The sequence below is a fragment of the Eleutherodactylus coqui genome, chromosome 13 (assembly GCF_035609145.1).
Source record: "Eleutherodactylus coqui strain aEleCoq1 chromosome 13, aEleCoq1.hap1, whole genome shotgun sequence".
Lineage (NCBI taxonomy): Eukaryota > Metazoa > Chordata > Amphibia > Anura > Eleutherodactylidae > Eleutherodactylus > Eleutherodactylus coqui.
The window spans coordinates 68,237,715-68,262,738 of NC_089849.1; the positions used below are offsets into that span (position 1 = coordinate 68,237,715).

Consider the following 25,024-nt stretch of genomic DNA (forward strand, 5'->3'; position numbering starts at 1 on the left):
ATCTATGCTGAATGCAGTAGCCAGGCTAGTCTTTCTGTCCGGCCGATGCCCTGACGCTTCCCCCCTGTGCTGGCCGATGCCCTGACGCTTCCCCCCCTGTGCCGGCCGATGCCCTGGTTGCCCTTTCAATGTACAATACAACTTAAACTCCTCACTCTCATCCATAAAGCTCCCAATAATGTTGTTCTGGATCTCCTTCCTCCTCTGTTTACCCCCCTACACATTCTCTTCGCTAATAACCTTAGACTTAAGTTTCTCCTTTATTGAAACCTCCCATTCCCTTCTCCAAGATTTTTTCCGAGCTGCACCAGTTCTCTGGAATGCGCTACCCTAGACAATCTGTTAATTCCCCAAACCCACAGTTTATTGTGTGCCCTAAGGAAGGCCTATCGTATTGCCCAAACCTTTCTTCATTTATCCAGTTTCTATATTAACCCTTGGAAACCCGACCCCCTTCATCCCACTGCATCCCCCATAAACCCTAATGTACAGTTATGTATAATACCCTATGTATATAAAAAGTGACACTAGTAATGTACAGAACAAGCACTTGTACATCTTGCATCTCCCCCATTTCCTCATCAGCAGGGTCCTGCCATTGTTCTAATTGACTATTGGTTTAATATTGTATGTTATGTCTTACTTTTTCTGTTTCCTTTGTAAAGGGCTGCAGAATATGTTGCCGCTATATAAGTTGTTGTTAAAGATTATTATTATACCATGGATTTACAAATAATTTGAGAACAGGCATGCTGTCCTATTCCTGGCGTTGCTTCTATCCTTTTCTTCCTAAGGCCACCTGCACATGAACGGGTCGGATTCCGCATGCGGGAGCCTACAGCAGAATCCGACCCTGACCATGTCCGGCGTCCTTGCATACCTGTCTTTTCTCTTCATAACCTGTACTGTGGATGGACCTGGCGGCTCGCTGTTGGACATGCGCAGTACAGTTTATTTTTTTTCCCCCATGCCATCGCTTGTTAATGGCAGGCGGCGGCGCAGGTCAGATGGCTTTCATTGACTTAAATGGAAGCCGTCAGTGGGGACAACATGCAAGAATAGAGCATGCTGCGATTTTTATTTATTTATTTTTTTCCTCCGCTCGTGGAAATCGCAGTTGGTTTTCCCGAGTGTGCAGGAAGAAGCGTTTTCTCATAGCATGCTATGAACAGTATTTGCTGCAGAACCACGGTGGTGACGCCGAGTGCGGACTCAGCAGTGTAAATCCGTTCGTGTGCAGGCGACCTAACGCTGGTTCATGCTTATGCTAGGCTGAATTGTAATGATATCTCCAGACAAGGTGACATTAAGGCATGGTGGGCTACAATTCTGAATAACAAAACTATAGGTTTTTCACTAGGGAAGAAATTGGGGGTAAGGGCCCTTTTTTTTTTTTTTTTTTAAAGAGCATCATCCCATAATGAAGGTCTTTCTTTTTCTTTAGGCTGAAGATGATGAGGCTAAAGAACGGTTGTTTGAATCTGTGCTGAGCGAATGTAGAGATGCCATCCAAAGTGTGCGTGAGGAACTAAAAGCTGAACAGGTATTGTGTATTACTATCTCTTCCATTACATCATCAAGGACCCTGGGAGTGTAGCATTATCAATCCTGTAACCCCGTAATATACGCTGTGATTTCAGAGACAGAGAGATGCTGTTATGGATGGAGAAATGGGGAAAGTTTCCACCTTGCAGTACCTGCACAGGTATGTGTGGGCGATACTGTTGGTCATAGCATTATGCTGTAGAGTGAAGGTAGTTTCTAATGGAGCATTATCTGTATGGGAGGTTGGGAATGTCATTTCCATGATCATGACCGTTTTACTTGAACCTTCAAAGGAAACTACCTTCAGCAGAACTAATAGGACCATTAAGGATGCATTCACACGTCGCTGATTTTCTGCAGATATGCAAAGAAATCTGTAGCAAATCCGTGATGTATAACACACCCTTACAGTGGTTTAATTTCCAGTTAAGTATATATAAGCCGTTGACAGATCCAAGCTGCAGTCTAGTTAATTCTTTCCGTTTGCAGTTACCTGTCCTACATCAAGCTCTCAACAGCCATCCAGCGCAATGAAAGTATGGCCAGTGCTCTGCAGAAGGCGCTGCTCCGCCAACCTCAAACTGAAGAGGATGGCAAGAGGACCGCAAGGCCCCAGGACCTTATTAGACTTTACGATATCATCCTGCAGGTAAATAACTGCATATGACGCCTCTTTATGTGCCTTATAGCTGTTGGCTCTATTGGTGCCTTAATGAAAAAAAATATGCTACCATTTTGTGTCACACGGGTCTTTATAGGACCTGGCATCGCCTCGGTTACAATCTCTTGTGTTTAGTCTAATTCTGCTGGCTTGTGTTGAGGTACCGTATATTCCGGCCTACAAGACGGCCTTTTAACCCCGAAAAATCTGCTCTGCAGTCAGGGGTCGTCTTATACGCCGGGTATACAAAAAAAAAGGTGTAAAAAAAACCAGTACTCTCCTCTCCCGGCGTTCTGCAGCGCTGCTGCAGGCTGCTCTGTCAGGGACGAGGAACGCTGCAGAATGTCGGGGGGGGGGGGGGGGGTGAGTATTGCTTTTTTTTTTTTGACAGCGTATTCCCGGCGTATAAGGCGACAGTTTGGGGGTCGTCTTATACGCCCAGTTGCCTTATACGCCGGAATATACGGTATTTTCACACGGGGCACCAAGTACATAATTGGCCAGCACCGCTATGCAAATAACACTTGTAGGTAACATACTGAATTAAAAGCTACAAAAGCACATAGACACAGTAGTGTGCAAAAAACCAGCAAATGTAAGTATAAATACCCTTTTTAATAAGAAATCACAAACTGTTAAAAACATTAAAAGTGCAACAGAAGTGTCAAGAGGTGTTGCAAAACCATATTATGCAAACGCCTACTTCATTCTCTACATGAATCCAATAGTTAATGAAATATGAGATACATTCTATCCAGCAAACAAAAAATGTTACATACAACTGTGGATTCATGCGGTGTTCTATTTGGGCCAATGATAATATGATTCCTAGACAGAAGATAACCAACCGTTAACACATCCACATCTAAGATTGAGTATTATAAGGAATGTGACCCAAGGGCAGCACTCCCTTAATACTGAGCCTTCACATAAGAGAAGGGGGAAGGAAGAAACCCTATGCATCTCGCCACCTCTGTGGCTTCATCAGGGGAGCTAGGATTTCCTGACCTGTACTTCTGATGGATTCCATGTTTACAAAATGTATAGCGGGCGGTATATGGCTTTATTTTTTCTTACTGGATGTCTCTGGGTGTAAAAGCGCAGCAGACTACACTATTGCATACAGCAGAGAAGTATACCAACTTATACAACCCTGATGGAGACTTTGTATCTGTGAGCCGAATGTGTTGTGTGGGGCTTTTTCTTTGTGCCAGGAGATTCCGGTAAAAAACAGACACTGCAAATGCTGTGAAAGGGGCTTCATCCCCTACTTCAGTGTTTTCGGCTGTGGGGCACCCCATGGAAAAAATTTACTGCGGGGCACCCCTACCAAAAAGGGGGTGCTGTCAAGCAGAGGGACTAGGGGAGGGAATTATCACAACGTATGATTTTTACCTCCGATATTCTGGGCACACGCCAGCCTCCAGTGAGTGCAGTACAGTTGGCCATTTCTGCATCATCTGACCAGCACCGCTGTGCTCACTAGAGGCCACCGGGTGCCCGGTGAAGGCTGCGCAGAGTGTGCAAAGACTTAGAGGTGAGAGAGCGCAATATTTTCTGAAATCAGCTGATTTTGATTCGTGGATCTTGCAACTGAATTCTCCCGCTGTGACCAATCGACAGCATTTTCACTACATGTGAGCCTATCCTAAGGCTGGGTCCACATGGAGCTGATTTGCTGCAGAATGTCTTCAGCAAATCAGCAGTGTAAACTCTGCCCCAGAACAGCAAATCAGCAGTGTAAACTCTGCCCCAGAACCCAAAACATTTACCACAGGTTTTATTGTGCATTTTTGTGTGGAATTCACCCCTTCATCAAGAGGTGAATCAGTGATATAATTGACATGCTGAGGAATTAAATTCTGTGCCGCATTACAATTTTCGCACGGGCTTTGTGTAAAATTTTTTTTTCAGTTTGTGGATGTGATTTTCAACCTTTCTGTGCAGAGGCTCTGCATGGAATTTCCGCAGCAAATCTGTACCATGTGAACCCAGCTTAAGGCCTCATGTCCACGGGGAAAATCAGGCCCGCTCCGGATTCTCCATGGAGAATCTGCAGCGGGTCCCTCCTGCCCCGCAGACATGAGCGCTGAAAATAAGAATAAATGAGAATAAACTCACCTCCCATCCGCTCCGTTTCTTCTCTTCGCCGCGGCGTCATCTTCTCTGCGTCGCGGCTGGATCTTCTTTCTTCGGCTCGGCGGATGCGCATGATGACGTCGGTGACGTGCCCCGCGCATGCGCCGTCCCGAAGAAAAAAGATCTGGCCGCGACGGAGAGAAGATGGCGCCGCGGCGAAGAGAAGAAACGGAGCGTGTGAGTAAATTCCGAATTTTGTCTCCCGCGGATCCGGACGGCTTCCATAGGCTTCAATAGAAGCCTGCGGGAGCCGTCCCCGCGGGAGACCCGCATGAAAATGGAGCATGGTTCAGATTTTTTCATGCTCCCATTTTTTTTTTTTAAATCCCTTTTATTGACCATCCGCGGGTATTTATCTACCCGCGGGTGGTCAATGCATCCCTATGGGATGCGGATCCGCGTGCGGGAGATGAGTTAAAATCCGCTGCGGATTTTAATTCTTATTTTGCCCGTGGACATGAGGCCTAAGGATGGAAATACTGCAGATTGTCCTCAGCAGAAACTCCATTGCAAATTCAGCAGCATTTCCGCATCAAAAACAGTCACAATCAGCTGCATACGTGCAGCTGATTTCACCTCCGAAGTCTCCAGCTGTCGGCGCACTCCTTCACCTGGTGTCAAGTACCGAGTACAGCATAGTTGGTCAGTTGAAGTGCCAGTACAGGCAGCCAAGTACTGAATACAGTAGTGCTCTGACAGCCAGAGACTTTGGAGGTGAGTGCTGTGTCTCCTAAAATCAGCTGCGGGTACGCAGCTGATTTCAAGTCCGAACACAGGTTTAAAATCCCTAATGTATGCCCATGGGTGATGCTACAGAAAAACTGGCCAACAGAAGTGTGAATTGTTTGTCTTTCTCTTTGTATTTCTGTGTGATTTACACTTGATCTCCTCCACTTATTTGTATTGCAGAACCTGGCAGAGCTGACACAGCTGCCTGGCTTGGAGGACGACCAAAGCTTCCAAAAGGAGATTGTCCTTAAGACGCTGGTATATAAGGCATACAGGTATGAGTGCTGAGTTCTTGAGGTTTCAACAGTCGCTAACATTGGACCGCTGTATGTTCTAAATATGAATCTTTCTAAAGTATAACCTTTGGATATCCAGTATGTCTCTATAAGTTACTATGGCTCTTCTTGCAGGTGCTTCTTCATTGCTCAGTCCTATGTCCTGGTGAAGAAGTGGAGTGAGGCGCTGGTGCTGTATGACCGGGTGCTGAAATACGCAAAGGAAGTCCAAGCTCAGACTGGAAATAAGAAGAGCAATATCAAGGTATTTCTTCATGGACCATGTGCATTGCAGTAAAATGTGCAGCAATAAGATTGTTTGCCTTTACATGAGCTGGGATAAACAGGTTACAACGCCAAAAGTGAAAGGAGCTGACACACAATGACATCCCCTTCAGATGAAAATGACCCAGCTGTCGGCTGATCAGAGCAGCAGACATCCAGTATCAGCAAGCGACATTTGTGAGAGGTCACGGTTTTCTCCTAAATTAAAGGGCCAATACGTAAAATATAGTCCACCAAAGCAGGATGCAATCTGCAGTAGCCACTTCCTTCTCATGCCAAGTGGCGAGCACCACTGTCTGGTATCCGTATGCTCTAATAGTTCATGAGAACAGACACCATAATTATTTTAAATTGCAGCACTTGAGGATGATGCCTTTTTGGTATTGCAGGAGCTACCGGATGTACAAGAGCTGATTAAGCAGGTGAATGCGGAGAAGTACTCGCTACAGGCCGCTGCCATTCTTGGTGAGTGTGAGGGGGCTTGTACACTGTAGGATTAATGTTCGTAAATGACCGCACATCTCACCTCGGATGTGCTGTGCTGAGGGATGTACATTTAATCCTATAGCTTAGTTTAGTTGTAGGCTTGCGCTAGAAGAAATGTCTTGGATTTTTGGCTCTGATTGTACAGTACTAGCTGGGTTAGTTGGGATGACACATAACATTTTCAGAAAAATGATGCACCGTTTTCATTTTCTTTACTATATATTTAGTTTCAGTTAAAATTCTATTATATTGCCATTTGAAACATCTGTCTTAGGCCGCTATCACATGGGCTACAAAATCGCACGATTTTGCAGTGATGCGACGGCGCTACAGAACGCATGTTAGTGAAACCCATGCTTTTCCATGGCTTTTCACATAGCGATGTTTTCACTGATGCTATGTTGCGAAGGGAAAAAAATTGCGGCATGCCCTATCTTTCTGCGATGTGCAATTTTTTAATCTCCTATGTTTTCCTCATAGAGCTTCCTTTTTTTATCTCATTACACGATCTTGCAATTGTCGCGTGATACATCTTTAACATTGGAAAGTCCTATTGACTATCGCAATGAAAAATCGCACAATTTTATCGTGGGTAGACGTGATGTAAGATTATTCACAAGAATCGCGGGAACAAATCTGCGATTTTGTAGCTGCGATATCGCTGTCACCCGTGTGAAAGAGGCCTTAATATAATCACCACTGGCACTTGATGCTCCTATTGTATGAAGTGGATATTATCAGTTGGCCATGCGCCTATACAGAAAACAATATCATGCAGGAGCTGGAGTACATTTCTTGTATATTTTACACCAGCGGCATGAGCCAGCACAAAGGTAGAAAGTTGCCAATTTTTTGTGTAAGGCTGCCTGTCCACGGGCGTTGCGGTATCCTGCGGCGGATCTCCACCCGGGAGCAGGAGCCCGCAGAGGGATCTCTGCTGTCAGCCTATCTGACAGACAGGCTGACCGCGGAGAATTGCAGCATGCTACAATTTGCTGGCTGCGAGTGGAGAATCGCAATGATTCTCCGCTCGTGGACAGGGGCAAAGTGCTCTCCATAGCAACACTATGGAGAGCTTTCACTGCGTTCCCCGTAGCTGGATTATCGCCGCGGGGAATGCAATTCAAACCCACCCGTGGACAGACAGCCTAAATAAGGCTTATGCCAAAATGTGCAACTTTTTAATGACTTTTTCTTTTTAACTTGATGGAGACAACCCCCTCCTTCCCCATAATTAGAGTCCTCATTCCCTTTCAACCTAATAAGCAGAAAACTGAAAACATTCACTTAAATAGAAGGTGCACCTTTGCAGCCCATTTAGTTTTCTTGTTTCCGTGCATCTAAAATGAACTTGTTTGCAAAGTTTTCATTACAAACCTGTAGTTGTGTGTCCTGTGCAGCCTTCTGTCTCTGTTAAGACTAATATTTATGTATGTCAGCATATTCTGCACTACTTTGCTAATGAAAGGGAATATGAACATACAGAATCAGAATTTACATCTAGTATTAAGCCAATGGACATCTTCAACAATAGATGGGAGGGCCCTTACAATCTGAGGAAATAGGGATGACACAAGAGGTGCTTTGTGTAGTCAGACTCCAAAATCCTACTTGCCACATACATTTGGTAGATAACCTCTGTGATACGAACCCCTTAAATAGCTAAGAATCGTCAAAGATTCTTTTAACAGTTAATCTAATTCTTTTCCTCAAAGCCATGTGACGTTCCATTTTCTGAGCGCAGTACTTGATACTTTGTTTTTATTTCAGATACAACCGTCAACACGGAGGAGGTTTCACCCTATCAGGCTAAAGAAAACAAAGTAAGCCTTCGTGCCTTTTTAGACGTGCCGATTTATCATTTGAACGAGCGGATGGCGTCATCATTCACTCAGCAGTCTGTTTATACAGGCAGCTACATCATTGGCTCGTTCAAAAGAGAAATCATGCAGGATCATTGACTTTCCCATTCGCTGTAGAAGTGACTGAGGACTGAACGAACGCGGGTTAAACTGAACGATTAGTGAACGAGCCAATGATGATTTTTATGCCAGCATAAAATGATCAGCTGACAACTTAGAGTTCGTCGTTGGCTCATGTTTAGACTCAACGATTATCGTTCACTTTCGCTCATTTGAACTTTTTTTTTTTTTTTTTTTAACGATAATCGTTCTGTCTATAATCTACAAGTCCAGAAGTTGTTTAGGGTACTTTTAATGTGTATAAACGACCAAAGTTATATTTCTGTGCACATCCCTGCACTTGTTGGTCACAGCTGAAGCCTATGCCTTGGTGTGACATCGTCATGAACTGCCTGAAGACTAAACGGATCAAGCCCCTTTGAGGTACTAACTGGCAGAGAGCATATGTCCTGTACAGACTCTTGAGCGGTGAGTGCCACACCGCTAGGGAGTGATAGAGCTTTCATAGGCTTCAGCTACTGCCCAGAAGAGAACCATAGCAGATCTACAGTGTACTTGACAATAAGTAGTGGATGCGCCCAGTCTCTGTTCTGATTTTTATCTTGTCTTCTTGTACAGCCTCTCTTGGAACGTCTCGACAACTTCTGCCTTGATCCATCTCTTGTGACCAAACATGCCCGCATAGTGCCCTTCCCCCCAGACTTTCATCCCATACCTTGTAGCCACTCTTCTTTGATCTGGCCTTAAATCATGTCGCACTGCCATCTCTGGAAGACAAGCTGGAGCAGAAAGCAAAGAGCGGATTGACGGGTTACATCAAAGGCATCTTTGGCTTCCGAAGTTAATGAGATGGAGAAAAGTGAAGGTGGTTAATACTTACTGCTCAGTAGCATATATGCTGTCCTCGGTGAACCAGACCTGGGAGTTTTGGTCTGAGACGGTAATAACCATCTTTCTAATAGAGATCAATCAATTCTTTAAGTTATTGTGATAATGGTCCCCTAGGTATTGAAGAGTATTCAGAGTTTATTTTGCCATTTTCCAGCTGCTCCGTTTTTGGAGCAGGCAGGACGTCCCTATAAGAGGTGGACCTGTTCCCAAGACAGAAAAACAAAGTTCATTTTAGTTCTACTCAATGTTTGAGGAGCTTTTTACCTGTATTCTCCCTGTTCTAAAATTATATATAAAGTTTACGTTTAGAAGTACAGGATTTATTCTCAAAAGTCTTGATTTTATCCAACTTCCAATCAGGATAAATTTGCAGATCTTATTTTCTTTTTTTTTTTTTCGAAAGCAAATAAAACAGATTTTTTTTGGGACTATATTAGTGTGTGGTCTGATTTCCTCCTTATTGCTCCAATTTGGGGATTATTAGCCTAGGACAGTGTTGGCGAACCTATGGCACGCGTGCCGGGGAGGGCACGCGGAGTCCTTTCTGCCGGCACGCGTGCTGTTCGCTGATATCACCCCGGCCGTCGGCACTGCAGAGAGAGCTTCCTGCCCTGTCAAACGTAAGGCAGGGCAGCGCTGACTGCAGAGTGAACTTGATTGCCGGCACGCGCGGTCTTCTAGCAGCTCCTCGTACCCCCCCCCCCCCCCCCCCCCCCCCCGCCCCTCCACACATCAGGCCAATGGGAGCGCTTCCTTACTCCCCTGTCACTCCTATAGCGGGAGATTTAAATAAAGCCCAGACGGCAGCGGAGGTGAAGGAGATGCCGGCACGCGCAGGCTGTTGTCTGCTCCTCATATCCCCGCCCCTCCGCACAGCAGCCCAATGGGAGCGCTTTCTACCTCCCATGTCAGAAGTAGTGCGGGGATTTCCAATGCAGAGCCGACAACAGCCTTCGCTCAGTGACTGCCTGTGGTGAGAGAAGCAGAGCGGAGCTGCAGCAGTAAAGAAGAGGTTTAAAAGAAGATCCTTGCTGCCTGGGTTAAAGTAAGAAGCGAACAGCAGTTACTGCAAAGATAACTGCTAAACACTTCAGTTCACCGCTACACACATAAACACGGGCGTTTTGGCATTGCGGTGTCCGCCTCCGGATTCCGCAATGCAAATACTGCACATAGACATGCTGTTGGAAATCAGTTTTCCATGTCGCCGAGCGAAAATCAATTGCGACTTTTCGCTCGCGGATGGAAAATCGCAGCATGTTGTATTTTGGCCGCCTGCAGACGGGCGGGTCGGATCCGGCAGCGAGAATTCTCGCCGCGGGATCCGACCCGAGCACCTGCAGGGACCAGTGCGTACGCACCCGCGCCCCGCAGCTCCGGCTGTTTGATGTGCTGGCTTGCTGGGCAGACCGGATCCGGCAGCGGGTGAGTGACATTTCTGCGAGCCCTGCACAGAAATAGAGCGTGCCGCAATTTGTTTGCTGCGCGATATTTCTCTCGGCCAAACCGCGGCCGTCTGCATAGGATTGCGTTTGTTAACGCAATCCTATGCAGGCTTCCAGCAGCGGAAATTCCGCGGGAAATCCCACCGCGGAATTTCCGCTCATGTGCAGGCGGCCTTTGGCAGAACGCACACAGGTGGATTTGCATTGTGGAGTCCACAGCGGGCGTCCACCTCCGAACTCCACAGCAAATACCGCCCCATAGCATGCTGGGGAAATACGTGGTTTCACTTCCATGAGCAGAAATTGATTGCGATTTTCCGCTCGCGGAAGAGAAATCACAGCATGCAGCGATTCTGTGAGGGTTACGCACGGATGGCTTCCATTGAAGTCAATGGAAGCAGCTTGTCCTGCGGCCATTCCACAGTCATAATTACAGAATGGCCGCAGGACCTGCGTCAGCGCGGCATAATCTGTACTGCGCATGCATGCTGGCTGGTAGAGCCGCAATACAGATTATGAAGAACCCGGATAGGTACGCGGGGATCACTGGCAAGGCACAGGGTTGATTCCGCTGCGGGATCTGACCCGGCTATGTGCAGGTGGCTCAAAGTTCACGTTTAACCCTGTAATGACGTGGACTCGTTTTTTTCCCCCATTTTCGTTTTTTCCTTTTCCCTTTTAAAAATCATAACTCCTTTATTTATCCATCGACGTTGCTGTATGAGGGCTTGTTTTTTGCGGGACGAGTTGGTCAGTACGATTACAATGATACCAAACTTGTATAGTTTTTTTTGCTGTACTACTTTTATTTTTTTGTAAAGACATCTAATTTTGTAAAATTATTTTCTGCCGCCATCATCTGCGCACAATAACTTTTTAATTTTTCCATCAACGTAGTTGTGCGAGGGCTCATTTCTTGCGAGATGTCCAGTAGTTTATTTTAGTATCATTTCGGAATACATACGACTTTTTGATCGCTTTTTATTGCATTTTTTTCTGGGAGACAGGGTGACTGAAAGTGCATTTCTGGCGTTCTTTTTTTTAAATTTTTTCGGATGACGGTCACCATGTGGGGTAAATAATGTGCTACTTTGATGGACGCGCATCCAAAAAGCAGTTAAAATCTGCACGCTGTCTATTTTGAAGCGGCCCTGTCCTTTTTAGAACGACGGAGGTAAAATCATACGTCGTGATAAGCCCCGCCCCCTGACATGTTGGCACTTTGCGATAAATATGTGGGTTTTAGGTCGCAGTTTGGGCACTCGGACTCCAAAAGGTTCGCCATCACTGGCCTAGGACCTGATTCACCATTCACCAATCTTTATTACAAGAGTTTGCAGAGACCTCAGCAGGCAGGATGATTAGATGAAGGTTTTTTCTAAATGCCTTCATCCGTGGCAGACGGCTTAGTTGTGACTGACGGCGGAGGAATTCCTCATCTATGCCTTGCCAGGACAGTTCTGGCTAGTCAGTTGGTAAGTACAGCAATGTCAATGATGAGTGTTAACAAGCTAGATCTACACAATGAGTAAATTATACACTCTAGGGGAATCAACTGATGTTATGCCAGATTTCTGGGGTAAAAGTCACAAATTTTCTTGCGCGCCAAATTTATGCAAAAATTTGTGACTGCTGTTTTGTGCTTTCCTCAGCACTTTTCAAAAGTGATGGGAAACGTGGGTGCGGTTTTAGAAAGGGATGGGGCCTCCTGCAAACTGACTACCTATTCATATCTGGCATGGAATCGCCTTTTACTCCAGCATATTTTGGATTAAACATGTCTGCCGCTTGCAGAACCACCTACTTCCATTCTCTCTCACGTGCCCATACACGTAAAGTTTCAGTGCACTTGCTATTTCGGAGGTTGGCGCCTGTCCCTTCGGAGTACATGGCTTCTTGTCGTGGCTCGGAACGGCACGTCCTCCATTGCATCAGTGAAGGAGGAGGAATGGATGTTCTTATCCGTTCTCTGTGACAAAGGCATGCAAGATCAACCCAACCACTGCGTGTGCCCCAATGGTGAGTGAGGGGTGGACAGAGAATTTGCAGATGCAATGAGGCGAATCGAATTCTAGCTGACAGCCCTGCATTAGTGCGTACGGGAAATGCAGAGTTCTGCGGTAAGTGATGTAAGCAAACCTAGCGCACGCCAGGGCAGTGGGAGAGTGATGCAATGTACTTCATCCATCACAAAGGTATTTAGGAGTGTTCTTGCATCAGTAAAATAAAACTGTATGGGAATGACTTTTGAAAATTGATTGGACAACCCCTTTAAGACTGGCTTGTGAAACATGGACCTTAGTACATTTCCCCCTCTTTGTGAGCAGCTGTTCTTTGTCTATGCTTAACAAAGTTGCCAGGCAAATTAGGAATTTTGAGTTTTTGTCTCATCGCTAAACAGCAGGGTATTGAGCTTTTGAAAATAGGGCCTCGTGTGGCGCAGAGTGGTAAGGTAGCAGAATGCAGTCCTAAGCTCTCGCTCACGGCCTGAAAGTTGCAGGTTCAATCCCCACTTGGTTCAAGTAGCCGGCTCAAGGTTGACTCAGCCTTCCATCCTTCCGAGGTCGGTAAAATGAGTACCCAGCTTGGTGGGAGGTAAAGATGACTGGGGAAGGCAATGGCAAACCACCCTGCAAAAACAGTCTGCCAAGGGGTCAGTCATGACTCTGTGCTTGCACCAGGGGCCTTTACCTTTTCACTTTGTGAGGGAACACTGTAGACTTACCAGCAGTTGTATGGAAAACTACACTGATATCCTAGCCCATAATGTCCGCTAAACTTACAACACTGTGCAAATGTTTCAGGCAGCTGTTGGAAAAGTGCTGCAACATAAAAATGCCTTCAAAAATAGAAGTGTTAATAGTTTTTTTTTTCTTCTGTCAATTAGCAAAATGCAAAGTGACTGAACAAAGGAGAAATCTAAATCGCATTAATATTGGGTGTGACCGCCCTTTACCTTCAAAATAGCATCAATTTTTTTTGAGGTATGCTTGCACATAGTTTTTGAAGAAGGGAGGTTGTTCCAAAGATCCCTGAGAGCTAACTACAGATCTTCTGTGGATGTAGCTTGCTCAAATCCTTCTACTCTAATTATGTAATCCCAGACAGGGTCAATGATGAAATCGGGGCTCTGTAGGGGCCATATCATCACTTCTAGGTTCTTTACGCTGAAGATAGTTCTTAATGACATTGTATGTTTGGACTCGTCTATCCACGGCACCTGGTCAGTTCCTAGGTTTTTTGAGACGCTTGCTACAGTTAAAGTTCAATGCTGAACTGTGATTGGTTGCTTTGGGCAACTAAGTTTTTTTTCTTTTAGACCGTTTTATAAATCTCATAGATGTATCTTTCCTCTACTGCACTAAGTTTCCTAGGCCAACCATTGCGTCTTCTGTCATTTCTTTGTGCTGCTACAGAAGAGTTTGAACAGAACATCTTAAAACCCCAGTCTGTTTTGCAATCTTTACCAAGGAGAGACCTTACTGATACAGTATAACTACCTTGTGTTTTGTTGTTCTCCGTCTTGCCATGGTGTGTGACATGAAACTGTCTTCCACAACCTCACCTTTTTTAGCAGTTTTGCTGTTCCTCACCCAGTTTTAAACCTCCTACACTGTTGTTTCTCTTTCAGTTAATGACTGTTAAAATCTTCAGATGAAAATGATGATCTTTATCACTGTTTAGTATAATTGGTTAATCATACACCGGACTACAATCCTACAAAATCCCTGACTTTGTGCAAGTGTGCCTAGAAGAATTGATGCTGTTGTGAAGGCAAAGGGCGGTCACACCAAATACTGATGTGACTTAGATTTCTCATTTGTTCATTCACTTTGCATTTTGTTAATTGACACAATCTATTAATACTTCTGTTTCTGACAGCATTCTTACTTTGCAGCATTTTTCCACACCTGCCTAAAACTTTTGCACAGTGCTGTAGCTCTGCTAAATGGGTATCCTTACTGGTAAGTGGGTTACTATAGGAAGACCATCCGTGTTGGAAGAGACAGTAACCAAACCTGCCTTCATCATCCGGAATGAGTCACTGTTTCAGCTGGGTTGAACTTTAGAAGTAATTTCATGCTAATGCCATAATAAGAGTGACAATATCTTAGTTTAGCCAAGTGCCACACCTGAGGAGCACCCAGTGGGCAGAATTCTACATTTATGTATTAGTTACGCCTTATGCAGAGGGTAATGGAACTTTGCTTATTTTCAGTCATTTATGCAGATGCACAGAAATCTGTATTATGGGACCTATAAGACTACCGGGCTATCCTTAAGGCGTATTGGTGACAACTCGCTTAAGAAAATCCATATCAAAATCAACAGGTTCCGCAGACTTGAGGGTGAATTTTCAACAGAAGAACAAACATCCATTCTCTCGCTGTGGCGTATTTTTGTATTTAATTCCTCATGAAAAATGATAGAAATGGAGGCTTTCCGCTGCCAATCTGCCCCCGTGTGGTCCCAGCCTAAGTGGTGCTGCCTGACAAAGGGGTCTGTTCAGCCCGGAAACGTGTTTTAGAATGGACTTTACCTGTTGAAAGCTCATTTGTCACTTTATACTGTTGTTTACCCATTTACCCATGAGACTGCTGCAGCTAAACGGGGGCCATGACTTGGGACGTCATCGGTGACATCCTGTAAACCTTCCACATTACATGACAGGTTCATGGGCCGTCACATGTCAGTTGCCGTGGTGCCAAAACGGTGCTTTGGCACCATGAGTAAAAGAAAAAAAATTATAGCTTTAGGCCTCTCATGTCCAAAATTTGTATAAAAGCATTAAAGTCAGACAACCCTTCTAATGAGGTAAAGAATTTAGAGGGGGGCAGCTTGGATGGGGTAAAAACCACATTTGCAAAAAAAAACGTGGTTTTGTGCCTATAAAATATATATATTTTTTTTTCTTTCTCTAAATTTAAAAAAAGAATACTTGTGTGTATCTGTATCTGCCAAGACTGTATCTGATTGGTGTTCAATAAGATGATTCTTATCATTTTTGCCTATATCCTCCTTGTCCGGCCCGGTAATTTGCGGGGGATTGGTTATGTAATGCTTGCAATTTGTTGCAATAAGCAGCATTTTGTATGAACACCCGAAACCCCGTTCCTCTTACTAATTTAGGCCTTATTGCCCAAAATCTCCTCGACAATCCTCCAAACGGTCAGTTTACACGTATGAAAGCCAATTCACTCTTTCTAAATAGTTAGCATTATGTTTTGCTACCAAGGCAGCCGAATACAGATTGGTTTTTACTAAGTATGGTAGAGAATGACTGTTCTTGTGCCAGGGACAACGCAGAATGGCAGCACAGGTTGTCTGGGTTTGTTTCCCTGTATGTATGATATGAATAATGCTCATTGATCCCCATTTATTTACTAGGTAGACAAGACCGTGGAGCACTTCTGCTTTCTCCACTCCTGCAGCTCTACATTTCTTATGCAACAGCTTTTCTTTCAAAGTTAGTTATACTTTCATGGGATTGTGCCAAGTTTTATCAGCCATTCCCACAGTGATGAATGGAACAGTAGAATGCATGCAGCTCTATGAATGCAGGGGGACTTAGGAACTCATTCTCGTCATCAGAGGGTGTCCTACAGGTCGGACCCCCACCGATCAGACACTTACAGTTTATATCAGCGGTAAAAGGTGTTAAAAAAAAAGGGGGGGGGGGGGGTTATAGAAATACTACATGTGAATCTATGCTTTTACTAGTTATATAATAGTTGACACAACTTGAAGCGCCTTCCAAATGGTAGAAATCCAAAGCATACATTTTTTTTAAAAATCATCAAATGCCCACACCGGGCAATAACAATTTAGACAAAAACCTGCCTCCTTGTGTGTATCTGTATATGCCAAGACTTCTTCATCTGATTGATGGTGCTCAATAAAATGATCCTTTATTGTCTCTGCCTCTATCCTCCTTGTCCGGCACGGCCCTTTGCTGGGGATGGCTTATACAATTTGTTGCAATAAGCAGCATTTTGTATGAGCACCCAGAGCGCCAGGACTGTGGAGTGTCCGCCGCCGACAGGCTGAGAGCTGCAGGAACTCCAGCAATCCCCAGTAATCCCAGCCACGCATACAAAGGAGCAGTTGAGGCTCAGAGTCTACTGCTGCCTAAGTAAACAGAAGCCACTCCAAAACGTCAAGTGTTTTCCCAATTCTGTTTATTACTCTGAGGCTACACCCTCCCGTTGCACAACTCATCAGATCTGCGGACGTTGTTACACCGAGTTGTGAATTTGGGATGTACAATGCATGTAGTAGGAAGAGGAGTTAGAGATTGGCTTACATGGTGCCAATCTTGTGCCGCACCAGAATATTTGTGTAAAACGCTACTGGAGGTCCTAATCATGCACTTCAGCAGCAGACACAATCCATGACCAGGCGAGGCGCTGTTTTCTAATCCTGGACTTTCCCTTTAAGTTTACAAGAGAAGAACAGTGATTACATGTTAACATTCAGGGGCTCAAACAAGTCTGGATTTTTAGAGAAATAAGTGAGAGGAGAGCGCCAAGAACAAAAGTTAGCAATTAATTGTGGTGAAATGAAGGAAAAACACTCACCGGGTGCTCAGGTGAGACTAGACTAGTGCCCAGGTCTCACCGGCACCATGATCCTGGATCGCGTGTAGAAATATAAAGCTGAGTCCCTTATCCGTGGAGAGCCGCACAGCAAATATACGAGTATCCACCCAAAAAGTATGGGGGTCGTCATACAATCATTGAAAAAATCAAAAGAAAAAACAATGCTTGCGCTCACGGGAACACAGAAACAGTAACTAAATGGATTTAAATTACAATCAATTTATTTTAATACACAATATACTGAGCTACGCGGTTCTGCGACCATTCTGTCGCCTTTTTCAAGCTCAAGTAACACAAGTTAATACAAACTATACATAATTTTAAAAAGAGTGGCTTACCAGTCCATGTGCAATAGACGGTGCACGCCGTTCTCTGAATGAATTGGGCGGAGATTCCGCTACCTGGGAGGGTCAGGTTAACGTGATTACCTCACTCTTTGACTCGCATCATGCGTGTCAATTTTTTTTCAATAAAACTTTATCTTTACTTGTCAACAGTTTCGACAGTGATTACCCTTCACGATCTGTCTGCTAGCGGGATATTACCCGACATAGCAGTTTATGTCTTTATATCATTATATAGTTTATATATTACCACGATCTAGTTAGAATACATTATATAGATAAGAAATATATAATATTACATATGATTCTAATAAATACTTAATCTTAATAATCTAAGCAATAAAATCTTTTTAAAAAAATACATTGTGTTCCGACAAGTTTGGATTTTTGGCTAGAAGTGTTATACGGGGTTATCTTTATGTGTTTCAGACTGCGGTGCCCCCTGGCAATTGCCAAAATGAAGTGCAGCATACCACTATGGCTGTATTCACACGGCCGCGAGCTTGTTGCAACTCGCATCACACACGGACTCTTCATTCATGTGATGTGTGCGACACCGCGCGTTACATGACCCATTCTTGCACAAAAATAAGACCATCGGTCCAACTGAAAAATCATTCATGTGAATGAACCCATTGAAATGACTTTGTTCGTCACGGACAACTCGCGTGGGAATATTGGCCATATGAATACAGCCTCAGGGCTTATTTAGACGTCCGTATATCGGCCGGGTTTTCACGCCCAGCCAATATACGTTGTCCATCTCTGCAGGGGGAGGACGGCGGGACGGGTTGGGAAGAGTGCACTGAGCTCCTGCCCCTTCCCCCCCCCCACCACCACTTGGGGGGGAGGGGATACGGGCGGGGCTAAGTTCTGCCCCGTGCTGCCCCCTCCCATTGCAAATAGTGGAGAGGGAGCGGGCTCAGTGCACTACTCCCAGCTCTTCCAGCCTCCTGCCCCTGCAAAGAGGGAAAACGTATATTGGCCGGGCGTGAATACCCAGTCTGTATACGGATGTCTGAATAAACCCTCAGCCTGACTTCACACGAATATGCACGCTTTAATGCACCGTTTTTGCGCCATGTACGAGGCTTTTCTCTGTGCATTTTGGTGTTTTTTAATGTACCTATTCTGCCCGCCGGGCATGTTCATTCGCGTACAGGACACAGATGCACCAATTGAAAAGGCTAATTAGTCTAATTGGTTCCAGATGTATTTTTTCCAGCAGAGTTACTCAGTGTTTCACGTATCTCCTTGCGTGTTGCGCAGCCCTATTGATTTCTTTGCGGACCTTTGGTGCACAAATATATGCCAAAATGCACATGAAAAATACGGAAATGTGTATGAACCTATTGAAATCCTACACGTTTCCGTATTTTTCATGCGCATGAACCCATTGAAGTCAACGAGTTCTATTCTCTGTATACTGCGCGCGCCTCCTAATGGCTTGGCAAGTTATTGGAAGCCACATGTTCAGCCGTTAAATATAATGAGCTAACCACGAAGCCTTAAAAAAACTAAAACGTCAGAGTGGAGCCGACTGAGGAGGTAACCGCTGCCAATATGTTCTAGTAATTAGTAGAAGCCCCCAGCAACTGGGCATCTGTAATATGTCCTATCAACATGCCATCAAAGTTTATAATAAGAACACTCCTCGAAATAATAGTAATATCAGAATGATTTCTGTTACCCAAAAGGAAAATGTCTGTCTCCTTTGTGCATGGCCTTCATCAACATGTGAATATGGTGGCATGCTGTAAACTGAAGTACATGAGCAGTTCTGGAAGGAAGGTTAGAAATCCTGAAAACTCTGCATACTTTCACAATACCTCTGTGGCTACAGGCAGTCACCATACGCCACCCCCCACCAACCACAAGGTTGGGAAACAATAGAAGTGATTGACTATAGGAACGTTCTAGCTGCTAACCCCCTAGGCCTGAGTATGGGAGAACGGCAACCTGCGTTGTCCTCTTACTGAAGGAGCCACTGAGACATACGAATATTAACCCTTTGCAATCCAATTTTGGATTCAGGGTTTCCTAGGGGGCTTTCTCTTTCTGCTATTATATAATGGCACCATCTGCTGGCTAGAGCCAGTACTGCGGTATGGGACATGCTGGAGAGGCCTCCGACAACACAGCAGCCAGTAATCTACAGTAAGAATACCCTGCCGGATGCTTACGATATCGGAGCTGTACAGCCTTCAATCAGAATGTCTTTAGACGTCAGACAGTGGGGTTGGAAAGGGTTAAGTTTAACTAGTCACACAGGCGATCTTCCCGCGTGAGTTCCATCCGATGGCGATATGGACGGACCGCTCGCATGTTAATAACACATTGATTTCAGTCTGTTTATTCACAGGAGCGATATGTTTCTCGTAGATTGAAAAATCGACGTATGTCCTAATTTTGGACAATCCCTGGTAAGGAATGGCCCATTATTTCCTATGGGACCTTTAAAAAAAAAATTATATTGCACTCACATGTAAGTGCGCTGAAATTTTTGCCATTCAAAGCTACTAGAAGCACTTGCAATTTTCATGTGTGGGAAAAAAATTACAGGTACATAGATACTCTGTGTTTTTTTTTAAGCAAAAACGCATAATCTTGCATCAAGAATGGCTATTTTCTTGTACGGATATTTCGCTCGCTCCATGTCAATGCACCCTGAGCTCTGGATGAGGAATGGGGTGTATTCTACGTTTTGCTATGGAGCCCTGTGATTACTGGTACATTCTTGGCAACATGTTTTGCAACCAAAACTAAGCCTCAAAGTGTTTGGCCTTATGTACACGACCGAGCTGTACCACCTCTATGCTGCTGTACACCTCCACTGATCCTGAGAACGAGGGTCTCCTACTCACTGCGGACTCACTGCCCTCCTCAACCCCGCATTGAGGAGGAGATTAAATGGAGTGGTCACACATGCATGATGCTGCTCCATTCATCTTGAATGGCGCTACCAGACATAACTGTGTGCTTGTACTTGGCTATTTCCATCAGCCCCATTGAAATAAATGGAGCAACGGCTTTGTATGTGCGACCGCCACTCCATTCAATCTCCACATCACACTCGGTTGGTACAGTGAGGAGGAGATAGGGGCACAGGACCCGCATGCTCGGGATCAGTAGAAGTGTCAGCTGTAAGACCCGCACCGATCCGACTTATCACCTAAGATAAAAGTCAAGACCTGATAAAAGTCAATTCTGCTACTACATCTTTAAGACTTTCAAGATCTTGGCTGGAGTGTAGGTGGGACATTAGTTCTACCCGCCCTCCACCCCAATCACTGGGTGTGGTTATGATCACATAAATTTAAGGACAGTGACGTGTCTGTCAGACTCCACAGGGTGTGAGCTGGCACCAAGCTGTCTTTGTTTTAGAGTAGAAGGACTTGAAAAGAGCTGCCTTGTCTGTTTAGTTTCTGGGAGAGGCGAAAGTCTTGCTTGAAATATCATGAGACTATAGATGGTGGGACGGGAGCACAAGCTAAAATTGTTGCACACTGCTCATAGGTTTCAGAGAAAGTTGTTCTTTCTGCCACTATCTTTAAACGACCTTCCAGGCCTGGAGAACAAGGATGGCCGCACGGCTTCTCCGACTACATATTTGTATTAGTATGTACCGGTAGTCTAAGACCCTACATACGGCTCTGATCGGCCAGCATTGCTCATGTGGACAGCACTGGTCAATCCAAGTAGGTGTAGTGCCTTAGGCTGAGTATACATACTAATGCACAGCATGGGATGTGGACACCTTTGTTTCTTTAGACCCAGAGGGCGACTTTAAGATAGGTCTTATTTCACTTAAAGGGCTTGTCCTAACGCAGCAACATATCCCCTGTCCTTTGGATAGGGAATAATCTACTAACCGATGGACGTCTGACCGCATGGACCCCACTAATCATGGGATTTCAGCCCTAGAGCATTCAAAGGCATTTCACACAATTGTTCGCTTCCAACAAATCTGTGGTTACATTTTGGGGAAGCATAACTGTGCACTAAGCAAAGTCAATAAAGGCATGGTTTAATGAGTTTGAAGTAGAAGAACTTGAGTGGCCTGCAGAGATCTCTGAACTCAAGCGTACTGAGCACCTGTCATGTGAACTGGAACACAGTTTGTGAGCCAGACCTTCCCATCCATCAGTGTCTGACCTCACAAATACTCTTTCAGCTGAGTTGGTACAAATTCCCACGCACTTACGGAAAGCCTTGCAAGAACAGTGGAGGCTGCAAAAAGGGGCCAACTCCAAATTAATACCCATGGTTTTCGAAGGGGACGTCCAACAAGCTCATACAGGTGTGATGGTCCGCTGGCCCCCTCTGATCATGTATGTTACCATTGGTTGGTAAAATAGAATTATGGGAGAATTATCTTAAAGGGTTTGTACAGGATTAGTAAAGAGGGTCTACTTTGTTTCCCTATGCATGGGCTGTATCTGGTATTGTAGGACAACCCAATTCACTTGAATATCAGAATAAGCCCATGGAAAATAGTGGTGCTATTTCTGGGGGGAAAAGGCAGATTCTACATCATAGTAAAGCACATTGTGTCTCATGATGACAGTCTAGTGGCATTAGCCAGCACCAAGAAGGGGCCATATTTAGAATCCAGCTATGGTCCTCCTGTGTTCTATGCATCTCAATACCATCATGCTGATGATATTTCCAATTACAATGGATATGCAACGATTTCAAGGGCTTGTCCTAAATTTTAAAGGTCTCCTATCCACAATGTAAACTATAAGTGTCTGATCGGTGGGGGTCCGACCTGTAGGACACCCTCTGATGACGAGAATGAGTTCCTAAGTCCCCCTGCATTCATAGAGCTGCATGCATACTACTGTTCCATTCATCACTGTGGGAATGGCTGATAAAACTTGGCACAATCCCATGAAAGTATAACTAACTTTGAAAGAAAAGCTGTTGCATAAGAAATGTAGAGCTGCAGGAGTGGAGAAAGCAGAAGTGCTCCACGGTCTTGTCTACCTAGTAAATAAATGGGGATCAATGAGCATTATTCATATCATACATACAGGGAAACAAACCCAGACAACCTGTGCTGCCATTCTGCGTTGTCCCTGGCACAAGAACAGTCATTCTCTACCCTACTTAGTAAAAACCAATCTGTATTCAGCTGCCTTGGTAGCAAAACATAATGCTAACTATTTAGAAAGAGTGAATTGGCTTTCATACGTGTAAACTGACCGTTTGGAGGATTGTCGGGGAGATTTTGGACGATAAGGCCTAATTAGTGAGAGGTATGTGGCATTCACCCGCCCAGATGGGCGTTTTTAGGTTTGGAACACACATTCCAGGAGTGAATCACTAAGACTCAACTTGTGAGTAAGTCAGATTCTTCAGCGGTTTGTCACCCTATGGACACATAATAACAAGCGCACAGACCTGATGAACAAGTATCATAATACTAGACCAGTGCCTGCACCCCTGTGCACTTGTGATCAGCATACGTATTGCAACATCTGATAACATACCCATTGGATTGGTTTCTGAATACTGCTTCCTTTCTAAGTATTCAATATTAGATGATGCTAGGGACCCCGCTTTATGAGCCAGAGCAGAGCCCCCCCACATAGTAGCAGTTCCCGCTCTGGCAGATACAGCTACCCATGTACAGAAACACAGCCACATTTATATTTTATTACAGACACCAAAAGGTCCCCTATTTTTAGGGCCAGTCATTCCGTTTTATGTAAATAAAGCATAAAGCGATTGTCAAGTCCTGTAGAGTAAATAACATTATGGAGGCTTAAAAAAAAAAACCTCCAAACTCCCTGATCCTCGTTTCCCCAACGGCTCCTCTTCCAGCCAACTACATAGGAATAGAGGGCAGTCATGCACTAGTGAGTTATGTAACCAGCTGTACCTTACCACTGCATTCACTCGGATTGTGCTGACCTCTTTTATAGCCGCAGCACCATCTGATGTCATGGCTGACTATAACTTTGACTTCATACCTTAAGTGACTGTCATTGGTATAATGAAACGTTATGCAACTTTGTAGTGTGCCTAAATTCCTCACAATTGTTAAGATCTTTCTTAGTTGGCAGTGAATGGGAACATTCTTGTTCATATCAAGAATGCTAAAGATCAATGCGAAGTCAGGAATGGGCTACCACCTTGCTGACAGCAACATTAAAGTGTAACTATGTTTCCAAAAACTTTTGACCCCTAACAATCACTAGAACTAACAGCTGAAGAGTTCATTCGAGTGCAGTTACTGCTCACTAGCTGAAGATGGCCCGTAGTCTCAGCAGTTAGACCCCAGCACCGATGATCAGGCCTCATTCCAAATCCTCAGATCACTTGATTTCCCATTGTAATGGGGATTCACACTAGAAAAGATCCACAGAAAACTTGATTTTATGCTGCACTCCAGGATCACGTGTCTCATTTCCATACAAGGGAGCTCCAATCGTGAAACGGCAGGTAGCTCTAGTAAAGTGGCCGTTCAGTGTATATCAGCCATGAAATGATCGTATGGTCAAGCCCCCTTGTGTGAACGAGCCCTCATATAGAGCACATGAAGAAGAAAAGATCCTGCTCCCCTATCTCACTCTAATACATCCTTAGATGCAGCAGCAGCATGGAGGACATTATACAGCAGTACTGAGCAGTGTAGCTGGGAACCAGCACTGTGGTGAGGTAGAAAATGAACTCAATCCTTCAGCAGCAGTGTCTATGTTTGACTTTCTCCCCCTGCAGCTGTTTCCTCTATCCTTCTGCCTCCATACACTTCTATGGGAAGCATATGACCTGATTCCTCAGTGAGCTAATTCATCTCAAGATGGGTTTTAGGAGTTCGTCAATGATCAGGAAGCCTGTGAAGAAGCCCTTAAAAAGACCCTCTGGGCCTGGACAAACAAAGATGGCTGCACTGCTTCTCTGACTACCTGATGCACACTGTGCATTAGTATGCATCATTAGTCTAAGACACTACACCTGCTTTGATTGACCAGTGTTGCCCATGTGACCAATGTTGACCAGTTAGAGCAGCACGTAGTGGTTTAGACTACCAATGCATACTAGTACACAGTGTACATCAGGTAGTCAGAGAAGCGGTGCGGCAATCTTTTATTGTCCAGCCGCGGAAGGGTCGCTTTAAGGGCTCCTCCTCGAGATTATTTTTTCAGCATTTTTAAATGTTTATTGGGAAAAAAAACAACGATGAATTCAAGCATTTTTTTAGAGTTTTTTCTAGCAAGTCCTACATAGAAAACTAGCGTCAAAACTCCCAAAAAGTCAGAGCATGCTGCGTTTTAAAAAAAAAAAGACACTTAAAAAGTTTTGATTCTTATTTGTGTGTTTGGGCAGCTTTAATTCACAAAGTTACAGATATGACGCTTGTCCTGGTGCTTGGACTGACCGCTATATGCCCTGTAATGTGGTGTTATACAGTCTGCTGTACGGAGGGTCCCGCAGCCATTTCCCCTACGGAATAATACAAGCAGCACTTCCTCCCAGGTAATACACTCTAACAGTGCTACTGGGTGTTCCTGTCACCTATTTTTATCCAGCCTCCTGAACTTCACCTGGATGCCGCACCCTTGTCCCGCCCCCTTCCATTCTCCGTGCTCTCAAGAAATACCAATCATTCTTTCCAAATTCTGCCTTACCTGTATGATTTCCTTTCTGGGCCTGGAGAAAGAAGGCGAAGAGAGAAAGGATTCTTGCAGGGCAGT

General features: G+C 44.7%; 1 protein-coding gene across 1 annotated transcript in view; it reads left to right on the forward strand.

Annotated features, from left to right (window-relative positions):
- SRP68 (signal recognition particle 68) overlaps positions 1-9,359 on the forward strand; it is a 30,845-nt gene extending 21,486 nt beyond the window's left edge. The window contains 9 exon segments of the mRNA XM_066587214.1: positions 1,445-1,543; positions 1,641-1,705; positions 2,035-2,194; positions 5,255-5,349; positions 5,485-5,614; positions 6,024-6,099; positions 7,891-7,943; positions 8,661-8,760; positions 8,763-9,359. Coding sequence (XP_066443311.1) covers positions 1,445-1,543; positions 1,641-1,705; positions 2,035-2,194; positions 5,255-5,349; positions 5,485-5,614; positions 6,024-6,099; positions 7,891-7,943; positions 8,661-8,760; positions 8,763-8,887 — 903 coding nt within the window. The 3' untranslated portion in view covers positions 8,888-9,359.
- Positions 9,360-25,024: the final 15,665 nt, after the last annotated feature.